Source organism: Populus nigra, chromosome 4 (genome assembly GCF_951802175.1).
Source record: "Populus nigra chromosome 4, ddPopNigr1.1, whole genome shotgun sequence".
Lineage (NCBI taxonomy): Eukaryota > Viridiplantae > Streptophyta > Magnoliopsida > Malpighiales > Salicaceae > Populus > Populus nigra.
This window is the reverse complement of record NC_084855.1, coordinates 20,131,397-20,154,280: the sequence shown is the minus strand read 5'-3', so window position 1 is coordinate 20,154,280 and position 22,884 is coordinate 20,131,397. Positions and strand designations below refer to the sequence as shown.

Here is a 22,884-nt window from a genome sequence, read left to right as displayed (position 1 = left end):
TAATAGATTTTTTTTATGGTGATATTAAATTACTTTATAAATAATTATATATGCTCCGATATGTAGAGTTGTGCAAATGAAATACCTATTTTTATATTTTCTTTATTGTAAATTTCCTATTCAATTTTTTTATATTTTTAATATATTTGTATCAAAATTATCAATTCATGTTTTTTTATTAAGTTTTTATTTAAAAAACAATATTGTTGAAAAACAAAATCATTTTTTCGTAAGAAAAAGAAGCTCATGAGATTTTTTTATTAAAGACATGTATTTTTTCTCTCATTTTTTCAAATGATTAGATTTTTTTTTGAAAATTTCTTTTAATTGTTTTTAGTTTTTATTCAATAAACCATGCTTCTAATAAAACATATTTTTGTAAAAAAAAATACATTAATAAGAAAAGATAATTTATAATAAAAATTATATTTTTTATAGAATTTAAATCAATATTTTTTTTTATAAATATCTATTGTGATTTTTATATAATTAAATAAAAAATATTCAAAAAGTACTTGATGGTAAGAAAAGAGTTATTTACATTTGTATCTAATTTTTTTTTATCTATTATAAGAAAGATTAAATTTTAATATAGTTTTTAATTAGTGTTAATAAATTTTTTTATAATTTAAATATTTTTTATTGTGTGTGTGTGTTTGTGTGTATATATTATTTTCTTATTTGTTAATAAAAAATCTTGATGAGACTAGAGAAAGCATTTAGCAAAAGCTTTCTTCTCTCGCATTAAAAATTAATTTGAAGTAGTACCTCTAGTGCTGCGCCGGTACCCTCACTAATTTTAGGCTTTTTGCCCAAGATCAATGCAGAAAATGGCCAACCGAGCCGGGGATGATGATCCATCCATCATACAGGTTTGTAAGAGAAGAAGATTTCCCTCCATGTTTGTTTAATATGAATAAGGTAAACCATTGGTTTCGTCGCGGTTTCTGCTGTGTCTGTGCAGAAGCAAAAACACAAACATCAGCACCAATAGAAGCAGACACATGCACATCACTCATCAAGCAATGCGGCACGTCCCTCCATTCCCTCAAAACTTTCCATGCCTCCATGCTCAAATCCCACCTCCACCGCAACCTCCACTTCCTCACCAACCTCATTGCCCAATACGCCTCTTTGGGCTCCGTTTCTTACGCCTACTCCCTCTTCTCTTCTACCCCATCCGCCGATCTCTTCCTCTGGAATGTCATGATTCGTGGCCTTGTAGATAATTCACATTACCATCATGCCATTCTTCTGTACAAACAAATGCTGAGATTGGGCATTCAGCCAGACAATTTTACCTTCCCTTTTATTATCAAGGCCTGCAGCTGTCTCCGCCACTTTGAATTTGGTATTCGGGTTCATCAAGATGTTGTTAAATTTGGGTACCAGTCTCAAGTTTTTATTTCCAATTCTCTCATTACCATGTATGGTAAATGTGACAAGTATGAGCTTTCTCGCCAAGTGTTTGATGAAATGCCTGAGAAAAATGCTGTTTCGTGGAGTGCTATAATCGGTGCTTGCTTGCAGGATGACCGTTGTAAAGAAGGTTTTTCATTGTTTCGGCAGATGCTAAGTGAGGGATCTAGACCCAGCAAGGGTGCTATTTTGAATGCAATGGCCTGTGTTCGTAGTCATGAGGAAGCCGATGATGTTTATAGAGTAGTTGTAGAAAATGGACTTGATTTTGATCAGTCTGTCCAGAGTGCAGCCGCGGGAATGTTCGCTCGATGTGGGAGAGTGGAAGTTGCAAGAAAGTTGTTTGATGGCATTATGAGTAAGGATTTGGTGACATGGGCAACAACGATCGAGGCTTATGTCAAGGCTGATTTGCCTCTTGAAGCTTTAGGCCTTTTAAAACAAATGATGTTGCAAGGGATATTCCCTGATGCTATCACCCTTCTTGGTGTGATCCGAGCTTGTTCTACTCTAGCATCTTTCCAGCTCGCTCATATAGTTCATGGGATCATAACTACTGGGTTCTTCTACAATCAATTACTAGCAGTAGAAACTGCCCTGATTGATCTTTATGTGAAATGTGGAAGCTTAACTTATGCTAGAAAAGTTTTTGATGGGATGCAGGAGAGAAATATCATCACATGGAGTGCCATGATTTCAGGCTATGGGATGCATGGCTGGGGAAGAGAAGCTCTCAATCTCTTTGATCAAATGAAGGCTTCTGTAAAGCCAGATCATATAACATTTGTATCAATATTGTCAGCATGTAGTCATTCAGGTTTAGTTGCTGAAGGATGGGAGTGCTTCAATTCCATGGCTAGAGATTTTGGAGTCACGCCAAGACCCGAACACTATGCATGTATGGTTGATATTCTAGGCCGAGCTGGAAAGCTAGATGAAGCTTGCGATTTTATCGAGAGAATGCCAGTAAGGCCTAATGCAGCTGTCTGGGGGGCACTTCTTGGGGCATGTAGAATACATTTAAATGTAGACCTTGCTGAAACGGTAGCAAGAGCATTATTTGATTTGGATCCTTATAACGCTGGGAGATATGTCATCTTGTACAACATTTACACATTGACTGGCAAAAGAAAAGAAGCTGATTCAATTAGAACACTTATGAAGAACAGGGGAGTGAAAAAAATTGCTGGGTACTCAGTTATAGAGATTAAAAACAAGCTCTATGCATTCGTAGCTGGGGATAGGTCACACCCACAAACAGATCTAATTTATTCAGAGTTGGAAAGATTGATGGACAGGATTCGTCAAGAAGGGTACACACCAGATATTAACTTTGTATTGCATGATGTGGATGAAGAGACAAAGGAGAGCATGCTTTACTTGCATAGTGAGAAGTTGGCCATTGTGTTTGGCCTCTTAAATTTGGGGCCCGGGAGTGTAATCAGGATTAGGAAAAATCTTAGGGTATGTGGGGATTGCCATACTGCTACCAAGTTCATCTCTAAGGTAACTGGAAGGGAGATTGTTGTGAGAGATGCTCATAGATTCCACCATTTCAAGAATGGAGTGTGCTCTTGCAGGGATTATTGGTGAAATGTGTTTGTATGCAATCAGTGCCGGTAGATGATGAATATATGACTGGTTGCTAGTCACTATTTTCATCAAATTCAAAGGGCTTTTGAGCTTAAGATCTGGTCAGTGTGGGGTGGCCAGCTCAAAGGAATTTGTTAGTGGCATCCATTCTCCTAAGCTGCAAAATAACATATGAAGTCCACCTTAAATTTTGTTGTGTCTAACTACACAGGCCATTAGTGCCATTACTCGATAGCTTTTGCGGGATTAGTATATGATACAATACAGGTGACAACTCACACTTCACTTCACAAGATCAAGTTTGTCAGCTCTGTCAGTTTTTATATCTAGAACAGGGAACTAGGGAGTTAACCAAAATCACAGGCTGATTTTCACTGAACTAAACATTCCACATTAGACATTAACTTGGAATGTTCTCCTTGTGGATTTGTCCCTGAAATTAATTGGATAATTTAATTAATTGATTATGTACTAATTCATATTATTTCTCTTCATGTGACATGAATTCATTAATATTATTTCTCTTTAGCCTTCTACAATAAGTTCAAGCAATTTATCTTAAAAAGGGATGATGTGGCCCGATTCCAGTGATTAAGGAGATCCTCTTTTCACTATACATATCAATCTCTCTGAACTCCCCCATTCTCACATTAGACAACCATTAAAGCTCAACCATCTATTTGGTTTGTTCACTGCACGCTTGTTTGCTCTTACATTTTGCTAGAAGTGCTTGCTCTTCCTTCTATATGTCTTTCTCTGCTAATATTCTTGATTGGTGGAGCATTGTTTCTGCTAATATCACCGATCTGCTAACCATTCGTTTGATCATCGGCCAACAACTCTCTCACACTTATAAATCCTCGAACTGACATTTTTATTCACTAATTGAAATAGTTAAAATCTTTACGCATTACATTTGCCAAGTAAAATGGACTCAATTATAAAATGATGAGTAAAATATTCTTTAAACTAAACCCACATAAGCTCGTTCTAATAATTGTGTACTTAGTAAATAGCCTTTTTATTGAAATAATTTTACGTTTTAGCACTTACTAGAATATGCAAGCAGCAATTCTTGGCAGCAAGAAAACTTTATGGTATATATATCATACTGTCGCGGCAATTACTCTTTTGTATCGGGATTTTGGTACGAGAGAAAAAAAATAAAAAAGTCTTAAAAAGTTTTAAAATCGTTACCTCTTATCTTAGTCACTAAAAATTTTAACCGGTCGGTCTTTAGAGTATAGATAAAAAAACTAGTTATATATAGAGATGACAATATCATCTCTACTATTTCCTGTCTAAGGTAAGTTATATTTTTTTATTTGTCTGATTATTACTACGATATTGTTGTGTTTTTCTAACCATTGGTCAATCTATTGGTTAAAATAGGTCTACTTGAATAAAATGAACCATGGGTTTACGGGTCAAACTTAAACATTCTAGAGCTGAAATATATTTTTTGTATTTTATTTCTTTCAATACCGGGAATACATCTTACTTATAAGTTCATACTTCTTGATATTGAAAATAAACAAATAAAGTTTTTGATGTTTTTGAAATTTAGATCAAGTTTCCATTGGCTTTAATAAACTTGTTGCTAAACCTATGATGCATGCAAAATATAATATATTTTTTTTACTTTTTTGGTATTTTCAAGAAATGTTAAATCATGCAATATATTTTTTTTTCTTTTGTCTTCTTTTATATTTTTTTATTATAAATGAGAACAAGATGTTTTTTTTCTAGAAACTTGGTCATATGTAGTTCAAAACATAAATATATTTTTGTTAAAAGAAAGATTTTTTTTGTTGTTGTTGTTTTTGTATTTTCTTTTTAAACAAAAACTAATTTATTTAATACCGAAAAACACTTTACAAATAAGTTCACAAGCCCAAATATTACATATGAAAGGGTAAAAAGATGTCAGAAATCAAAAATTAATTGCAAAATAGTCTCATAAGAATTTGAAATTTAATTGGGAATTAATTAAGGCAGCGTTTAGCAAAAAAATAAAATAAAAATTAAAAATACGAGGCTTTTAAAAAATGTTAAGACATATTTGGCAACATACCCTTAGCTAAAAATCATAGCCTTTAATATTCTTTAAGGCATGTTTGCCAAATACACCTTAAGAATAAAAAAAACATTTTTCTTTTAGAAAATTCTTGGCACACCAAACATGCCCTTAAGTTAGTCTCAACCCAATCATATGGACTGGACTTGCCAGCCAAAAAACACAGCCCAACTTAACAAACAAAAAAAAAAGATAAAAAACACAGCCCAAATTAATTGCAAAATAGTCTCATAAGAATTTTTCTTTTGAATCTTTTTCGAGAACATAATGAACACTCACATGAACCTAAAAACAAAATTGAATTTTCAGGCCAAATTGCATCAAATCAGAGACAGAGATAGATAGAACATCAAAAATCAAAGTATAATGAGGCATAAAATAGGAAAAGTAAGCTATAAAATGAATGAATTGATCTTGATAACCTTTAACCTAAACCTAGGCATTCAAAATTGATTCAGATCGGGCTGATAAAAAAAGCTAGGAAACCAATTAATGAGAAATAAAATCAAATCAAATCTTAGGAACATTCAAAGAAAAACCCAGAAACTCAATAAAAAAACTAAAAAACAACATAAACCAAAAAATAACAAAAAATCTAGAATAGTGATCTAAATCTTGCATCTACAGCTCAAACATACTTATTACAACTTGCTTGAAGCATAAAAAAACCCAAGAAAAAAATAAAAGGAAACAATGCAACCAATTAAATCAACTTTAACACGTAACTTCAAATGCACATTCTTGATTCTAACATTGATACATTGGACTAAAATTGTTTCAAATTAAACCAAACATGAATATTGCTGATTGAAGAACCAACAATTTACCTAGAAAATCAATTGATAGTCATAATTTTAATAACTGTCATACAATCAAAATCAAATCCAAATGATCAAATTGAACTTCCAAACATTATTAATAATATCACAATAATCAAATAACATAATAAACAACAATTGTAATAACATCAAACTTGCATTCAAGACACCTCAAACTTACTTTCCAATTAACCCCGCTTTAAATTTTTATTCCAATTAAATCATAAAACTAACTTTCCTCTTCTTTATTTATTTATTCCTTTTTTTATTATTATCTTGAAATATTTTTATCATTATCATTATTATTTGGGGATTACATAACTTGTAGGGATGAAAATAGAATTCTTATTGATGATGGGTTTGTGTAGCTTAAAGAGGATAGCAATTTTCATACAACAACAACAATCATTGTCGCTATGGCTTTGGCAGAACTGTCTTAATTGAAGAGCTACTTGGACAATGACCCAAGGCTCTCTCACTTCACAAAAGATTTCAAGTAGGAAATGAAGATTGCACAAGGCTTTACTTGTTAATTATACATAAAAAGTAATAAAAAGATATTTGTTAAATATTTTAAAATTTTCTATTTATAATTTTACCAAGACCATATTTACTTTAAATCAACTCTAGGCTTGGAGGGGGTTCGCCTTCTTTCCTTGTATGGGTACGACATGTCTTTCTACAATTTATGATCTTTTGAATTTGGGGTAAAACAGGTAATAGGACCATGACTGACAGACCCTAAACCACATTTTAGGTTAAAAAAAACCCAACCTTCCTACCTAATCAATTTCATTCTATTGCTAGATTGAACTTAGTTCCATGTCAAATCCTGTACACCATACTCACTTCAATCAGGCTATATCTGAGATAGCTCTTCATATTATCTTACAACCATCACTTCCTAGATATATGAGAATGGTATGAAAGGATACATGCTTTTGATATTGTTTAAGGAAGGAATATAATCTCAATTAAATCAAAATTAAAATTATATATATATATATATATATAGAGAGAGAGAGAGAGAGAGAATAATATAATTTTAATTGTGGAGTCACTAATTTTAACTCTTTTTTTTCTCAAAGTTTTTAACAATTAAAACTTTTTACTAATTAAGAAGGAAACTTTTCAATGACCTGCGCTACACTGCGGGTCGAGTCAAAGTTTTTTTAAACATAAAAAAAATATTCAAATGTTGCTAATGTGTTTTGAAGTGGAAAAAGATGAAACCATGTAAGGATTGACTCGATGTGACTCGATTGACTTTACTAGTCCAAAAACAACCTGCATGACATGTAAAGACATGGTTTGACTTAAAACAATTTTCAAGATAACATCTTTTTTCCATATTAGGATAACAACATATTGGATTAACTTGAGTTAATCCAAGTTAATATGTTAAATTCGTGACCAATGTTATAATACTATAATAACCCTATAGAAAACAAATTAAAAAAATTATAAAGTCTAATTTCCAATCAACACAATGTTGAAGGAATAAATTAAGAAAATAAATTTAAAAAAAAAAAGCAATATTTTTGAGTCATAAGATAAGGATAACCTCATGAAAAGCAAAGCAAAATAAATCATGAAGCCTAATTTTCAATCAAACACAATATTAAATGATGAAATTGAAAAAAAAATCAATTAAAAAAAACTGAGTCAAATGGGTTAACTTGCCAAACTCGCGACTCGAGTTATAAGACGGGGACAATGCGATAAAAAAAATAAAAACAGATTATGATGTTGAAGGACCCGTAACCCTAGTAACAAGACCAAAATAACCTCTCAGAAAAAAATTAAAAAAAAAACGACATGATTTAACCGGAGTTAAAATGCCAAAATTTACGACCCTGATCATGAGACAATATTCCCCTATATAAAGCAAATCAAAATAGATTATGATGTTCAATCCCAACCGACATAATATTAAATGATAAAATTAAAAAAAAATCAATTAAAAAAAGACACAAAAAACTATCTAAGTCAACTTGGGTTAACCTATTTTTTATTTTTATATAATATTATGAGAATCAATCCTACTACTTCTGGTCCTGAGTTTCCGCGCTTGAAAAAAAAAACCTGGGACATATCGCTCAAATCATCGGCCGGTGCTCAATGTAGTTTTTTCCCAGGCAAGATGCCTAATATTTGTAACTCTCTGGTAGTCAAGGGTCGAGATACTCTCAGTCAACAAATTAATGGCACTTGTGAAGTACAGCAATATTAGGCATCTTGCCCGGGGGGGAAACTCCAGCTTATTCGAATTAGAAACCAAAATCTCAATGAGTGATGAGTCCCTTAACTACCAGAGTGTGGTGAAATGTTTTCATTTCGAATCTGCTGGAAAATTGAGACTTGGGGTACAATATTGTCTTGCTGCTACTACAAACATGATCAGTAATAACGACGAACATCAACAAGAAAGATCAACATTGTTAATCCACCATAAATAATATTGGAAATGAGGAATCCAGGATGCATGTGGCTTCCATGTTCAAAATGAGATTCTTATTGATGCTTAACCGCAAGGAGAAAATGGTTCCACAATTATATATATATATATATATATATATAGTAATAATTAATTATACAAAAATCAGAAATCACATTACATCTACTTCCATTGATCGGCAACAATGTGAGCCAAATCCACGACCCTTTGGGAGTAACCCCACTCGTTATCATACCAAGCAATCACCTTAACCATGTCGTCTCCCATCACCATTGTTAGTGATGAATCGACTGTTGAGGACACATCGCTGCACCTGAAGTCAACTGAAACAAGTGGCTCATCACAGACTGATAGGATACCCTTGAGCTCCTTCTCAGCACTCTCTCTAAAACCTTCATTCACCTCTTCAGCGAAGGTCTTCTTGGAGACCTGGACAACAAGGTCGACCACCGAGACGTTTGGGGTGGGAACACGCAGGGCAATGCCGTTGAGCTTACCCTTAAGAGTGGGAAGGACGAGGGCCACTGCCTTCGCTGCACCGGTTGATGTTGGAACAATGTTAAGAGCTGCAGCTCTTGCACGTCTGAGATCACGGTGGCTAGCATCAAGCAGTCTCTGATCTCCAGTGTATGAGTGAGTGGTAGTCATGGTGCCCTTGATGATGCCTGTCACACATTGTCATTCAATTTCCATGTTATTAAGGCATTTTTGTTTCGTTAATTACTAGAAATGCGCAACCAAATTTATTCCAAGGTTCGCTGTGTCTGTGACTGTTCTTCTTTTCAGCTACTACATATTGCCTACTAGCTCTCAATTACAACTGCGAAGTTGTGTTTGCTCAAAAGCTCAGGATTTAAAGTTTGCAGCTCTTAACATACATGGAACGCTAGAGCTTTTCGATTGACAGGAAAGTGGCAAAGAGACAGAGAATTAATGAGGAAAGGGAAAGTGTCAATAGATTTAATTACCAAACTTCTGGTCTAGGACCTTGACGAAGGGAGCAAGGCAGTTAGTGGTGCAAGAAGCATTGCTGATGATAGGTTCATCAGGGTTGTAGGCGTCAGCATTGACTCCAACAACGTAGGTTGGTATATCACCCTTTCCAGGGGCTGTGATGAGCACCTTCTTGGCCCCTGCCGTAATGTGCTTCCCTGCACCTTCCCTGTCGACGAAAACCCCCGTACCTTCTATCACCAGGTCGACCTCCATGTCCCTATAATTAACATTAAACGAATTGGCCAGCCCATCATTAGCACACATATTTCATACGATCAGCTATCTAATATGTGAACATCATGTGTAATTCAAGTCTTCATCGGAGTAGACAACAAAAGCGAAAGAGACTCTTACTTCCAGGGAAGGTCGAGAGGGTTGCGGCTAGAAACGACCTTGATGACCTTGCCATCAACAGAGATGGCATTGTCACCAACAGGCTTAACGTCAGCATCGAAGATGCCGAGGGTGGAGTCATACTTGAGAAGGTGGGAGGCCTGCTTAACACCACCAGTGTCGTTGATGGCAATGACGTCAAGAGGGGAATCCTTGCGTCCATGCCAGCACCTCAAGAAATTCCTGCCGATCCTGCCGAACCCGTTTATGGCCACTTTTATCTTTGCCTCTGCGGCACTTTTTCTGTATCCTCCACTGCTGTTTCCCATCTTCACAGTCACATCAGAATAAGGAAAAAACAAAAAACAAAATCAATGAATAGCAGTTAACTGGAATGTGTAGCGTATGTTTGTTTCCTACCACATTTAGAACACTAGACAAAAAAATATATATAATTAACTGTTAGCAAATTATTGCTAAAGATATACTATCTACATTTTGGATGAAAATTAAAATTCTAATAGCTGAACTTGCATAACAAACTTCAGTCTGTATGTCAGACTATTGAATTACCAAGATCCAAGAACCTTAGCTACTGACCTTCGCTTTTTTTCTTCTTTTTTTAATGTTTAACTTCAAACTGACCCTTCTCTTCTTTCTTACACGTTTAAAGATTTTCATTCTTCCACTATTTTGTCAGAAAGGATCCGTCATAAATATTAGTCCTATTTCATGTAGTTTCCCAGTACATCCAGCTTTTAATGCAGCTAGACATAGTTCATGTCTTTACAATATTTCCTACAGCATGAATAAACTGTTGTAATTAAACTACAATGCTTGGTTGATGATTGATAGCCTGTCATTTGTTTATTTCTCTACGTCCGCTAGCTGCTGCTGCTACTACGACTAAAAATGGGAAATTGATGTAACGGAGCTTACAGCAGAGGTCTGGAAAGCAACGACAGAAACAAAGTCATCTGATGTCTTTTTCGTAAAGGGAAGGAAAGCTGATGAACTGCGGAGGCCTGAGAAATCTGTAAATCCCTTTCCACTTGCCTGTATCATAACCAAAGAAATTAAGAAACTTGAACATAAACCGGAAACCAAAAACACACCAGGTACAAGAACAGGTTAGTAAAGCGTAGAGTGTAAAGAAGCATAAGAGTTGCGAGCAATGGACCTGAAGAGATGGTTTGGCTACAGAAAAGGTAGCCGAGGCCATTATGGTAGGATAAACACACTGACAAAAGCAGAAATTCTCTTTGAACTAGTAGTAGTAGTAGTAGTAGTAGTGTTTGTGTAGGTGTAGCAGCACTACAAGTAGAGAAGAGTGGTTTGAGAGAAGACAGACTGGAGAAAAAATAAGAGAGGATTAGATTATGGATAGCCTCTCATCCAATGTATGGCTGTGGTTATGCTTTGCGTTTGTGTCTCCAAATCTCTACCATTCCATTTTCCAATCATGTAAGATTGCATAATCGTGTGTAGACTGTAGAGTCTTGAGACTCTCTACAGCATCTGGTTTTCAATCCTTGGGCCTCCACCTTTGATTTCTTGGAAGTGGGCCACACTAGCTAGCTCTTGCATTCTTCAAACGAGGTCGTATTGGCACTTGCAATAGAATATTCATTATGGGGAAAGAATTTTGGATAGCGTGGAGGGGGAAGGGATGAATGGCCTGTGTTTGTTTGGCATGGCATCATCTTTTTGAGCCATTGCTATCTTCCCAGATGAATTACAGCCATGTTCTCATCTCCCGCTTTTAATGGCCTTCTTCTCTTGTATGATAAAAAATAGGTTTTATTTTTTATATTGACCCTGAATGTAATTGTATTTTAAATTTTGATTTTGTAAAAATTAAAATAACATGTTTTTTATTTATTTTGCATGTAGAGATTTTAACTAAATATATATTTTTTAAAACCTATTTTTAGAAAAACTACAACTAAAAGTTTTTTTTTTAAATTTGCTGTTTTAAACCGCAATTGAAAATGCTATCACGATATTAAATACACACAAAAAAAGAAAAGATAATTCATTGATTTAGATATGAAAATAAGTATACATTATACCCTTTTAGCATTTTAAAAAAATTAAAGGGTATATAAATGTAATGAAATATAAATTAATATTTTAATGATCTATTAAGAAAAATATTATTAAAAAAAAAAAGCAGCATGAGGTCAACTAGAATTTTGGTGGTGGATAATCTTCTATTTATATATACCAATTGAAGATTTCACATCGTGGAGACAGGCAGAGCAGTTATTAGGGAATAATTAAATTGAACTTGGACTTCATCTGTTCCTTCACTTTTAGGTCAATAATTCCACGTGTACGGCCCTCGTTCATGATCATTCGATGATTAAGAAATAAAGCGAAGAGGAAGAGAATATAATTTGATTGATTATTGTCTTAGACCGAATGTGGAATCCTTGGGGTTGGGGTCATTAATTAGCGAATCCAGCAACACAAACAATAATTTCATGTATTGATACCAAGTTTTTAACAATTCAAGTTTTAAATAAATCAAATATCTGAATCAATTTTTATTTTTTTTTACAATCTTTTCTAGAATTTGTAGAATATAAAAATGGAGAATAGCACGAGAAAATATCCACCTATCGATCATAAAAAATAACAGTATATGTACAGACACTAGTTATGTGACTCACGATGCCATATGTTAAATATTTTTATTTTCATAAAAAAATTATATATAGAGGTTTTTTCAATGTATTATTATAATTCAAAAAATTTAACAAATTAAAAAGTTTTATGCACACATGTAATCAGATAAACTAAGAACCATGTGCGCTAATAAATAAATAAGAAATAATTAATGACAACTTAAAACAAAACTTAAAAAATGAGAGATATATATAAATTAAGATATTTAATCTCACAAGATAAGATATTTACCCAGTCATGTTTGTTAATTTTTGTACATTAAAATATTTTTTTATTTAATCAAACGATAATAGAAATAGAAAAAAATATTAAATTGATTGAATAAAATAAAATGAAAAAAAAATAATATATAAGGCTACACATATTAGAAATATCATCTGAAAATAATTTTTTTTATTTTCAAAAACATAGTTCATCTATATAAAAGATAAAAAAAATCATAAAAGCATAATTAAAAGCATAACAAAAAAAAATCACCAATATTTAAAACAAGTTTTCTAAACAAAATAAAAGAGAGAATGGATATTAATGTAAATATAATTAATTTTTTTAAAAAAAATAAAAGTGTTAATTGAAATAAAAAAATAAAGAAAAAAAGGGGCTAGGTGATGTTAGGCCTAGCAAGCCAAGCCAGCTCGCCTGGCCCATTTTACTAGGGCAAGCCCTCGCAACTAACCCCTTTTTTATCTGCATTTGAGACGGACAACATGTCGTCCACCCCTTTTTTAAAAAAAAAAAATAGACGACGTGTAATCTGTTTTGCCCAGATTCTGGCTATTGTGGTGGCTGGAAAATTAAGGTTTATATTTTTTTTTTACCCAAAGACCTCTTTTTCAACACGTTTTTTTTTTTACCTAAAATACCTATAAAACAACTTAGAAATTATGATAAACCTGTACATGATCCAAAAAAACAAAAAAAAAAACCGCCTCAAAAACCAAACTCAACCCAAAACTAAAAATCAATCCAAGCTCAGATATATTTTTTTGTGAAATTTTAAGGTGCAAAAACACCTAATATAAACTCCCTTCATTAAATAAAACAATTTGACACAAATATTCTTTATTTTGGTGGCCTAAATCAGTGTCAACGATATGTTTCTCTCTCTACCACTATAATTTAGCGATCTCTCTCTCTCTCTCAACCAGAGATCAAAAAATAACAAAAATAAACTTTTGTACCAAAATGGAATTGGAATAATTTTGAATGATCGAAATTGTATAATTTGCGTGATTGTTTTAATTGGAGGATCAAAATGCATCTTCTTCGAAACTTATGGTATGCCACCATGTTTGCCGTGTTTTTCATTTTGGTCCCCCCCTCCCTCTTCCAATCCCACCATTTCATAAGAATTCCTAATCAATTGATCCTTAAATAGGACTAATTCGCCTAAAAAAAGTTTGAGGATCAAATTAAAAATATATAAAATTTTGCATAGTCCATTCTCAATAAATATGAGAGGATGAATAGTGAAAACCCATGCAATTTAGAGTATAAGGTAATATATGATGAGTTAGTATTTTAGACTCAATATTTTTATACTTTGAAAGAGCCCAAACACATAATATAAGGTGTTAACCTAATTGAATGTGGGTTTAGCAGGATGTCAACCCAATATATTTGGACTCATCCATTAACTAAGCCCAAGTCACCATGGATCTAACAAGATGCCAGATTTAATATGCTTAGGTTCAACCATGAGTTGAGTCTAACTCACCTTGTGTTTGGCAAGATGCTAGACCTAATATGCTTGGAATTAGTCATGAGTTAAGCTAAAAACATCACGGTGAGTTTGACAAGTTGTCAGACCTGATATGCTTGGATTCAGTCACAAGTTGAATCCAAGTCATTGTGGGTGTGGCGAGTTTCTAAATCCAATATCCTTAGATTCAGTTGCTGGCTGAGCCAAAGATATCATAAGTCTGATGAAATGTCAAACTCATTTCTCCTAGGTTTAGCTACATGCTAGACTCAATTGGCCTTAGAGATCCATGTTAGGATTATAAGGTTTTATCTTAAGATTATTGACATGACATTTTCATGTCAAAATAATCATCTTCCTATACCATTAGATGTATAAAAGGTCAGAAATAATCATCTCCTTACACATGTATGTATTTGAAAGGTCTTCCAAAGACCTCTCATATTTTTATCTTATTAATAATATGTAAAAGATTTTTATCCCTCATTAATGTCATATGGAGAAAATAACTCTTCAACCTCTCCATTCCCTCGGAAAGACAAGGTTCACAGAGTATAAATACCCCTTGAGTCATTTAGGTAAAAGATTCACTTTTTTTTCTACTCTCCAAATTTATATATCTTAGGCCTTATTTAGCATCGTGGTCCACCAACGCTTTTGAAGATTTTTGAATTTTTTATAGCTTTAAATTATTATTTTTAAATTTTTGGATCGTTTTAATGTACTAATATTAAAAATAAAATTTTTAAAAATAAATTATTTTGATACTTCTCTAAATGAAAAAACACTTTGAAAATCAACTTCTATTACACTCTCAAACAAGCCAAGTCCTTAGAGCATTAATCGTACATAAATAAGAACAAATACTCTTGTTTTTAAAATTTAAAACTCTTTATTTTATTATTACCATTTCCACTTAAAGTTATTGATTTAATTATTGGAGGATCTTTAAATCCCATTAATAAAAACTATTTTATTGAGATCAAGATTTCTATCATTAATTTTATATTTCTTTGGCTAAAAAAAAAGAAAATATTGATATAAATATTTAATTAATCAGTATCAAAATATCAATTTGCAATAGGAGCAAATTCTCTTAGAGATTGGGGAGGGCAAGAGACTCCCTTACCATATATTTTTTTTCAATTGTATATATATTTATGCTAATGTAATTTTTAAAGTATTTAATTTTTTCCCTGCCTCTTAAATTTTATTTCTTATTAGATCCTTGTTTAAATATGTTTTTCTTCCTTCTTAAAATTAAAAATCTCTCCTTTTATCTGTCGATATACATATTAGTTTTAAACCCAAAAAACATATACTTTATCGAAAAGAGAATGCTTGCAATATAGGATTTATTTTCACATATAAAATTAGAAGTATTTCTATACTCACTATATTAAACCATAAAAAGATATTTTAAAAAAATTTAAATTTTAACTTAATTTTTTTTTCAAATTAAATTCTTTTTTTTTCTTAAATTGACATGAGTAAGTTGACGACACACAAACTACAAGACGTATAATTGTTTTCTAGATGACTGCACCTATCTTAGAGCAGAGGCATACCATACTTTTGTTGGTGAAATTAATAGGAAATATCTTCAAAACACTCATTGGGTGGATGGAACTTGAATACGAGACTTAAAAGCATCTTGAATGACAGATGCTACTGAGAAGAGCTAAATTAATAATAATATATATATATATATATATATATATATATATATATTTGCTTATCTACGCTCTCTAATAAAAAATTATTTAAAAGAATTAATTATATTTTAATATATTTTAATAAATAACTATTTTAACAACCCTATAATTCAATTGATTTTATAAATTTATAAAAAATCCGGATAATTCTCAATCAACTAAGTCAATAACTTGAGAACTCATTAAACTCATGAAATAGATTATAAAACCAGACTAATCTCATAAAAAAACAAATAAAAAAATATAATAGAAAAAATAATAGAAAAAAAATATTATTAGAATGAATACTGTTTTAGTATTTTTACAAAAATATGTAGAAATAGCATTTTTATAAAAACAAAATATGATAAAATAGCATTTTATTTAACACTTCTCTTGAAACATATAAAATAATTGATTTATTTTATCTCTTGATTTAGCATCTTAGTTGAATGAAATTTCGTATGAATCAACACACTAGGAAATTGTTTATATCTTTTTATAGATTAATAAATGCTTATGCTCTATGACGTAGGTCTTGTGGCGTTATAGTATGTCTTCCAAGACAAGTCGTCACCTCACATTCACTCTCTTCCTCATTCTCCCAAAACTCATCTTCACAGGCGGCCATTCACCGCCGCCGCAAGCACCACAGTAACCGAACAGCAGCCACTTCTTCTTCTCCGTTCACAGCAGCCAGTAGGTCACCTTTTTCTCTTCAGCCGAGAGTCTCTCCAGCCATATTCACAAGACAACTCAGCCTCCACAAACCATGCACGTTTCCTCTCTGGGCTAAAACCGAAAGTAGCTTGCCCTAAATACAGTCCTCTTCCTCTCATCAGAGTGTTTATTCACAAACAATTTCGAGCTCAAATCAGCTTGACTTTAGTACTAATAATTCAAAAGAGTCAACTTCAAAATAAGTTTGTATTCATAATAAATATTATTCATTACACAAGTTAGTTATCTCTTCAAAGTAGTCCGAAGAACATGATGTTCTGAAAGAACTATTGAATGTGTCTATTACAATATTTTGGTACTTATTTTCTTGAATGACATTTTTACATGCTTTATCAGAACTTCATATTATCACCAAGCTCTAGTCTGCTCCACTCCCACGAGCCCCCAAGACCATTCTGTAGTAATACTTCAACGATCAGCAATGCACATAACAGATGACTTGTTCAGGATTTCTACGAACTTGAGGCCGTCCTTTCAGAGAGGTTTACACTGATCGAGGATTCCTTTGGTATAGACAACACCTAGAGGCATCCCAAGTTCCACTCAACATTCCATCTTTTAGCTCAAGTTCCCCATATATGGGTGCTTTACCACATAAACAAATTAACAAAGACTATAACATGGAGGATAAAGGTTAAATACGGTTGCTTTTTTAATTATTCATCATCACATAATTCACTTCACTATTGATTATAATAGTAATTTTTAAAAAAAATTTATTTTCATCTTCAAACTTTTTTCTAGTATAATCAAGTCATTTAAGCCAAATTGATATCCAATTGCAGGGTTTTTTTTTTTTTTTTGAAGAAAAGATTGAATTGAAAGAAAGAAGATTGAAGTTAAAAATGGATAAAATAAGTGACAGTTTTAAATTTCATGTTAAAAGCTTATTTTAGCCCTATTTTTTGTAGTTATTAGATACCCGGTCCTTTTAATTTTAAAAATCCAATTTTAGTACCAAAATTTATTTTTCTTATTTTTCAATCATTTTTTAGTGAAAGAAAAAAGAGAAAATCGACGGATTCTAGCTTAGAGAAAAAAAGTTACTTATGGTGATGATTCTAACCACTAAAATGATCAATTTTGGTGTCATTGAGTTGCATTTAATAATAAAAGTTTTATCTAAGTGTTTTTTTTTTCCTTCTCCTAGCCGAAAAGGTAAATCTGACCACGAGAATGATCTTGACGAGTTGATTATGTTTTTTTTAGATGTTTTTTTAGGCTTGTGGTGGCCACATATAGATTTATCAAGATGTTTATGATGTTTTCTAGGTATTTCAAGTCAAAAAATAATTTGAAAAATCAATTTGAAATTAAAAAAACAAACTAAAAGGTTGATTTTTCTAGAAACCCTGATTGCCAGATTCTAGAAAAAGTAGAAACAATCTACCATCTTTTTTGAAAAATAAATAAATAGAACCAACAATATATCATCCATCCTTTAAAAAAATAATAATAAACGAGCCAAGCTCAGGGAAGGCTCGCCTCACACACCTGGGTTGTTTTCTTTAATGCCCAAGGCCACGCGACTAGATTTTTTCATTGTTGTTGTTTTATATTTGACTTAAATATATTTAATAAAACAAATCATTGAACAGAAATGAATCTGACCTCCAAATTGTTATTTGTTTTTTATGCTTTTTTTTATCTCTCAATTTAAAATATATATAATTTCACTATTTACTATCTATGATTTTTTTTTATTTAATTCAAATATAAAACAATGAATTTCACACTTTTTTTTTTTATTTAAGTTAAACCTATCATGAATTTTTAATTTTTAAAAAATATTTCATATAAAAAATCTATCACGTGCTTTATTGTCAAGTAATTAAATAAAATAATAACTTTTTAAATAAAAAATTTATTAAATTAAATAACGTGCAAGACTTCTCCTGCAAGTAGTTTTGATTCAAACTCACTTGTTTTTTTTAATTAAATATTGATTTTTTTCAATTTCATCCTCCAATATTAAATTAATTTAAAAATAACTTATTAATTTTTTTTAACTTAATTTAAAAATAACTTATTAATTTTTTTTAACGATTATCCCACCAGTTTTACAGGTTATCCCAATTTAACCTCAGTGGATCAAGTGTTTTTCTATTTCAATATCATTTAATTCAGTCGAAATTTTTTTTTTGAAGAGACATTATGAACATTTTGCGCTTAATTTTTTTTTTATTATTATGACCGCGGCATAAGACATGCCAACATGCTAGTACCAAATCTAACTAACGAAGCTGGTCATTTTCCACCACTTATCTGCCTATGGAACATATTCTGGCACTTGGGGCTTGTGCAGAACAGAAGAATATAGAACGAGTTGCAATTCAAACCAAACTAGATAACCATAAAATATGATATGCCAACATTCTGATTCCCTATTCCTAGATTTGACTAAGAAAGAGGGCAAACAGTTCATATCCGTGTGGCAAGGTCAAGCCATGGCTGCACGCATTCTGGTTTGGATCTATACACTACCTTTCTACACTACATTAATGACAGTAAACAGAGCTTTGGTAGATGTCGACACAAAACTAAAAGAAAATATAAACCTCGGCGAATCTTAGAGTAAATCATCCACAACCCCACAAGTGCCAAGAGCAATAGCAGAAGTGGCACAGATTACAATGTTTGATGGTAACAAAGTTTTATACTGTCAACTGAAGGAAGAAACAATTCACAATCAGGTCCAGATACCCTTAACCCTAGATTATTAATTGCAGGACTCTAAGGAACATTTCCAACAGCATACACGTCTTGAAGTTTTCCTCCTGCCTCCGTATAAGACACCTGAGAAGTTCTAACCAGTGACCACAACACCGAAAACCATAGAAGATGTAACCTGGGAAACAATTCAATCCAACAAAATTTCGTGGCCCAATTACCTTTTTTCCTCTCTTTCTAAAACCTGTCCTTGCGCTTTCCAAAATAACCTTCCATTGCCATAAAAAAACACAGTATACTCCCTTTCTACCAGTAAATTACTAGACTAACGTGCAAATATCCAACAAACCTTATTTCTCTCATCTAATTCGCTATTGATGCTACCGCAAGGTTGTTCTTTCACAATGTTATTGTGCAAGTGGCAAAATATTTGCTGCACCACCTTGATCCAAAACAATATTCTTCCTATGCCATCCATAGAACCGCCTCATTTTAACTAAAACCCACAAGTTCATGTACACATACACAATGTCATCTACATTTCAGAAAGCTTTTGTGCTGAGAAACAATAAACAAGTGAGATGACAGATGGCATGAAGGTGACACTTACTGCTGCTGCTCAACATTTAAAAGCCTCCAATCCATTACCTAATTGCACTTCTGCCAATTGCAGAAGACAATGTCAAATGCTAAATTTATTGCATAACCAAATTTATGTTTTGTTATGATCTTTAATCACTTCTTTGCACAAAGTTTCAAGCAATTATTCCTACATTTGAAACGGCAACCAATATCCATCTTTCCACAAGGAAGAAAATCTTGAATTCTTCAATTCCCAAATAGCTTCAATAACAATCATAAATCATAATGGTAGTATCCCACAAAATTTCGTCTCTTGTACAGAAAGATAACAGAGAGGAAGGGACATAAAAACCATAATGGAGGATATGCAAACTATAATCCAGAGAGGCCCATAATGCGTACCTACTCTACAAAAGTCTCAGCTGAGAACAGCATTTCAATATAACAATTTCTCAAATCTTCCTATCGAGATCCTAAAATTGATGGTTGAACCATGAACCAGCTTTAAAGCTATTAGTCCAAGTTACTTTAGATTAATGAAGGAGTTCAGTTTCCTATTTTAGCAAATCAGAGGGGCAAGACACAAAAATACTACAGGGTAAGCTACACAAACTACAAGCAGTACACCAAAAAAGATTTAAAAGTTTGATTTTTAAAGAGCAGTAAAAAAAAAAAAACTAAATTAAGCTCTTTTTTTAACCACATTAAAGCTTCTACGCAGAAAAATTAAATCCCTACCTAGCAAATTCAATCAAACCCTGAGAATCTGCAGCTTGGTAGAGAAAGCAATGGCAACCCAATCAGGCTGAGAAGACGACCACTGCAACTGCTCGATTTCAGCACCAGCAGTATAAGCAAGAATGGGGTCCAATCCACCCTCAACAGGCTGACCCATGGAAGAGAGGTCCCAAATTAACGCCTGTGAATCATCCCCAGCAGTACAAATATGGCATGAACTATGCGGGGCCCAAGCAACGGCATTAACACTAGCATGATGCCTCTGCAATTCCACCACTGGAAGAGTTGGGAAGCGAATATCCAACACCACAACCTTAGCACTGTCCATGATTATCGTGGCCATGTACCTCGGATCCTGCTTGTTCCACCCCAGCCTAACCAAAGGCGTGTCGGGCTCCGAACTCTCGTAGATTATCGTTGAATGCTCCTTATCCCGTAAATCGAAAACCCTAACCGACCCGTCGGCTGAAACAGAAGCGAAAACCCCAACACCGCCCCATGCGATGTCGTATACCTCCTTGTCGTGGGCGATTAACTGTGTATCAACAGTCTCCCTCTCGATATCCCAGATGGTGCAAGTCGTGTCAATGCTGGATGTCCCAATTCGCCTTGGCTCTGCTTCGTTCCAGTCAAAGGAAGTCAAAGGCCCGCAAAATTCGCTGTTCTTGTTGCCATTTAACAGGCTTTTGAGCTCCACGCGCGGCTGCTCATCGTTTATGCGCCACACGCGCAGGAAGTCGCTGGAGGTGGCGAGGAGGTCAGGCTTTTGGCACTCCTTGTCCGGGATGAATATGGTTTTGGTAGGTGGATAAGGGTGCTCGAAGGACAGATTCGGGTCGGATCGGATCTCTCCATTGGATTCGTCCAGCTGTACAATCTCGACCCGGTTTGGGTACTGTTCTAGGAGGCTGGCGATGGCGAGACGGTACTTCTTGTCACGACGGACGCTCCAGTTCATGGCGTAGATGTGCCATGGTGCCTCGTATGTGTAGATCTCTGATCGTTTCTGTTGCTCGTCCGACCCGTCTTGATTTGGGTCGCTGCTACCTCCCATTGTCTGTTTTATGGGAAGAAAGAAGAGCAGCAGAGAGCTGTGGTGACTAGAGCGGGGAGGAGAGTGGAAGCGGCTTCTTTTTATCTGCCCGGTAGTGAAAGGTCAAAATCATATTTTTAAGAAGATAGAGATAATTAACAATTATAAGAAAAAACTAAGAGGTGAATCATTATTATTATTATTTTACTGTAGATGATATTGTGGAAGTTAAAAAAATTCATTTTTTTATTTTAAAAATAATATTTAAAAAAAATTAAAAATTCAAATTTTTAACTTTTCTATTTAAAATTAATTTCCACAGAAAAATTCAGTTATATTATAAGGTTTTTTTGGGTTTTTCAATTAGTATATCCATTCTGATGTTAACATGTATTTTTTTTTTTAATTTTATCTTATAATATTTATTTTATATTTTGAAATTAGTGTAATTTATTTCTGATGAGCTTGTTTGAAGATATAGTTATGATTTTTTTTAAAAAAAATTATTTAAAAATATATCAAAATAATATTTAAAAAAAATTATAAAAACATATTTTTTTTATATCAGTATATTAAAATGACTTAAAACCATCAAAAATATATGAATTTAAAATAAAAAAATTAAATATTTTTAAAAAATACTTTTAAAATACAAAAACAAATAAAATTTAAATTATTAAATATAAAGAAAATGTGATATCTAGTTTGTGACAACGTAGAGGTGGGCAATTACAAGGGACCCAAACTGCTTCGGCATCTCACCTTTTTTTTTTTTTTTAATCGGAGAGCAATATAAAAAAAATAATTTTTTATTTAATAAAAACATTCTTAAGAATAAGAGTTAATTAATATTTTGGTTAAAACTATATTTCTTTAAATTTTAAAAAATTATTTTACTAAATTTTTTATATTTTTAAATCATTTTAATATGTTGATTTTAAAAATAATTTTTTAAAAATAAAAATTAATATTTTAATATATTTTTAAATAAAAAATACTTTAAACTATAATTATTACTGTAATTTAAAAAAAAGCCCTAACCTGTCTGCCCGCTCCGCTTCCTTTCAAGAGGCAGGAATTGCACAGTGTTGCCTGTTTTTTTTTTTTTTTTTTTGAAAAAAGCAATTATTAAATTTTATGGCAATTAAAATATATATTTCAAAAAACTTTAATTTTCAAGATAGGCAACCACACGCAAAAGACAATCTTTTTCTATCATCCTCCCTTCCCTTCTCACCCAATATTCCTTTCCTTCCTCCTCTGCTGGTAGCGAGTACTAACCTTCCATTCAAGCTTGGATTACATTCAATTTCAAGGACTTAACCTCTCATTTCTTCTT

General features: G+C 32.7%; 3 protein-coding genes across 4 annotated transcripts; 1 reads left to right on the top strand and 2 right to left on the bottom strand.

Moving 5' to 3' along the window:
- The first annotated feature begins 736 nt into the window (after positions 1-736).
- Positions 737-3,472, top strand: LOC133690699 (pentatricopeptide repeat-containing protein At3g26782, mitochondrial-like). The gene has a single exon (XM_062110956.1). The coding sequence runs from the start codon at positions 850-852 to the stop codon at positions 3,010-3,012; it is 2,163 nt and encodes a 720-aa protein (XP_061966940.1). The 5' UTR covers positions 737-849; the 3' UTR covers positions 3,013-3,472.
- A 4,927-nt stretch (positions 3,473-8,399) lies between these two features.
- On the bottom strand, positions 8,400-11,117 carry LOC133692630 (glyceraldehyde-3-phosphate dehydrogenase A, chloroplastic-like). The gene is made up of 5 exons (XM_062113709.1): positions 10,875-11,117; positions 10,634-10,750; positions 9,716-10,023; positions 9,334-9,578; positions 8,400-9,030 (listed from the first exon to the last, which is right to left on the bottom strand). Exons 1-5 carry the CDS (start codon positions 10,914-10,916, stop codon positions 8,528-8,530), a joined length of 1,215 nt encoding a protein of 404 aa, XP_061969693.1. The 5' UTR covers positions 10,917-11,117; the 3' UTR covers positions 8,400-8,527.
- Positions 11,118-18,839: 7,722 nt separating this feature from the next.
- On the bottom strand, positions 18,840-21,673 carry LOC133690750 (WD repeat-containing protein LWD1). Of its 2 annotated transcripts, none has more exons than XM_062111018.1 (2): positions 20,513-21,673; positions 18,840-19,370 (listed from the first exon to the last, which is right to left on the bottom strand). In XM_062111018.1, exon 1 carries the CDS (start codon positions 21,564-21,566, stop codon positions 20,526-20,528), a length of 1,041 nt encoding a protein of 346 aa, XP_061967002.1. In that variant the 5' UTR covers positions 21,567-21,673; the 3' UTR covers positions 18,840-19,370; positions 20,513-20,525. The 2 variants fall into 2 exon arrangements, with proteins under 2 accessions (XP_061967002.1, XP_061967001.1); XM_062111017.1 differs by lacking the exon at positions 18,840-19,370 and adding an exon at positions 19,666-19,852.
- Positions 21,674-22,884: the final 1,211 nt, after the last annotated feature.

Excerpts from the sequence above, each read along its gene's own strand:
- LOC133692630 (XM_062113709.1), bottom strand. The coding sequence starts at position 10,916 with ATGGCCTCGGCTACCTTTTCTGTAGCCAAACCATCTCTTCAG. Across the intron at positions 10,751-10,874 it reads TAGCCAAACCATCTCTTCAG|GCAAGTGGAAAGGGATTTAC; the intron begins GTCCATTGCTCG and ends GTTATGATACAG. Across the intron at positions 9,579-9,715 it reads CCTCTCGACCTTCCCTGGAA|GGACATGGAGGTCGACCTGG; the intron begins GTAAGAGTCTCT and ends TGTTAATTATAG.
- LOC133690699 (XM_062110956.1), top strand. The coding sequence starts at position 850 with ATGATGATCCATCCATCATACAGGTTTGTAAGAGAAGAAGATTTCCCT.
- LOC133690750 (XM_062111018.1), bottom strand. The coding sequence starts at position 21,566 with ATGGGAGGTAGCAGCGACCCAAATCAAGACGGGTCGGACGAGCAACAG.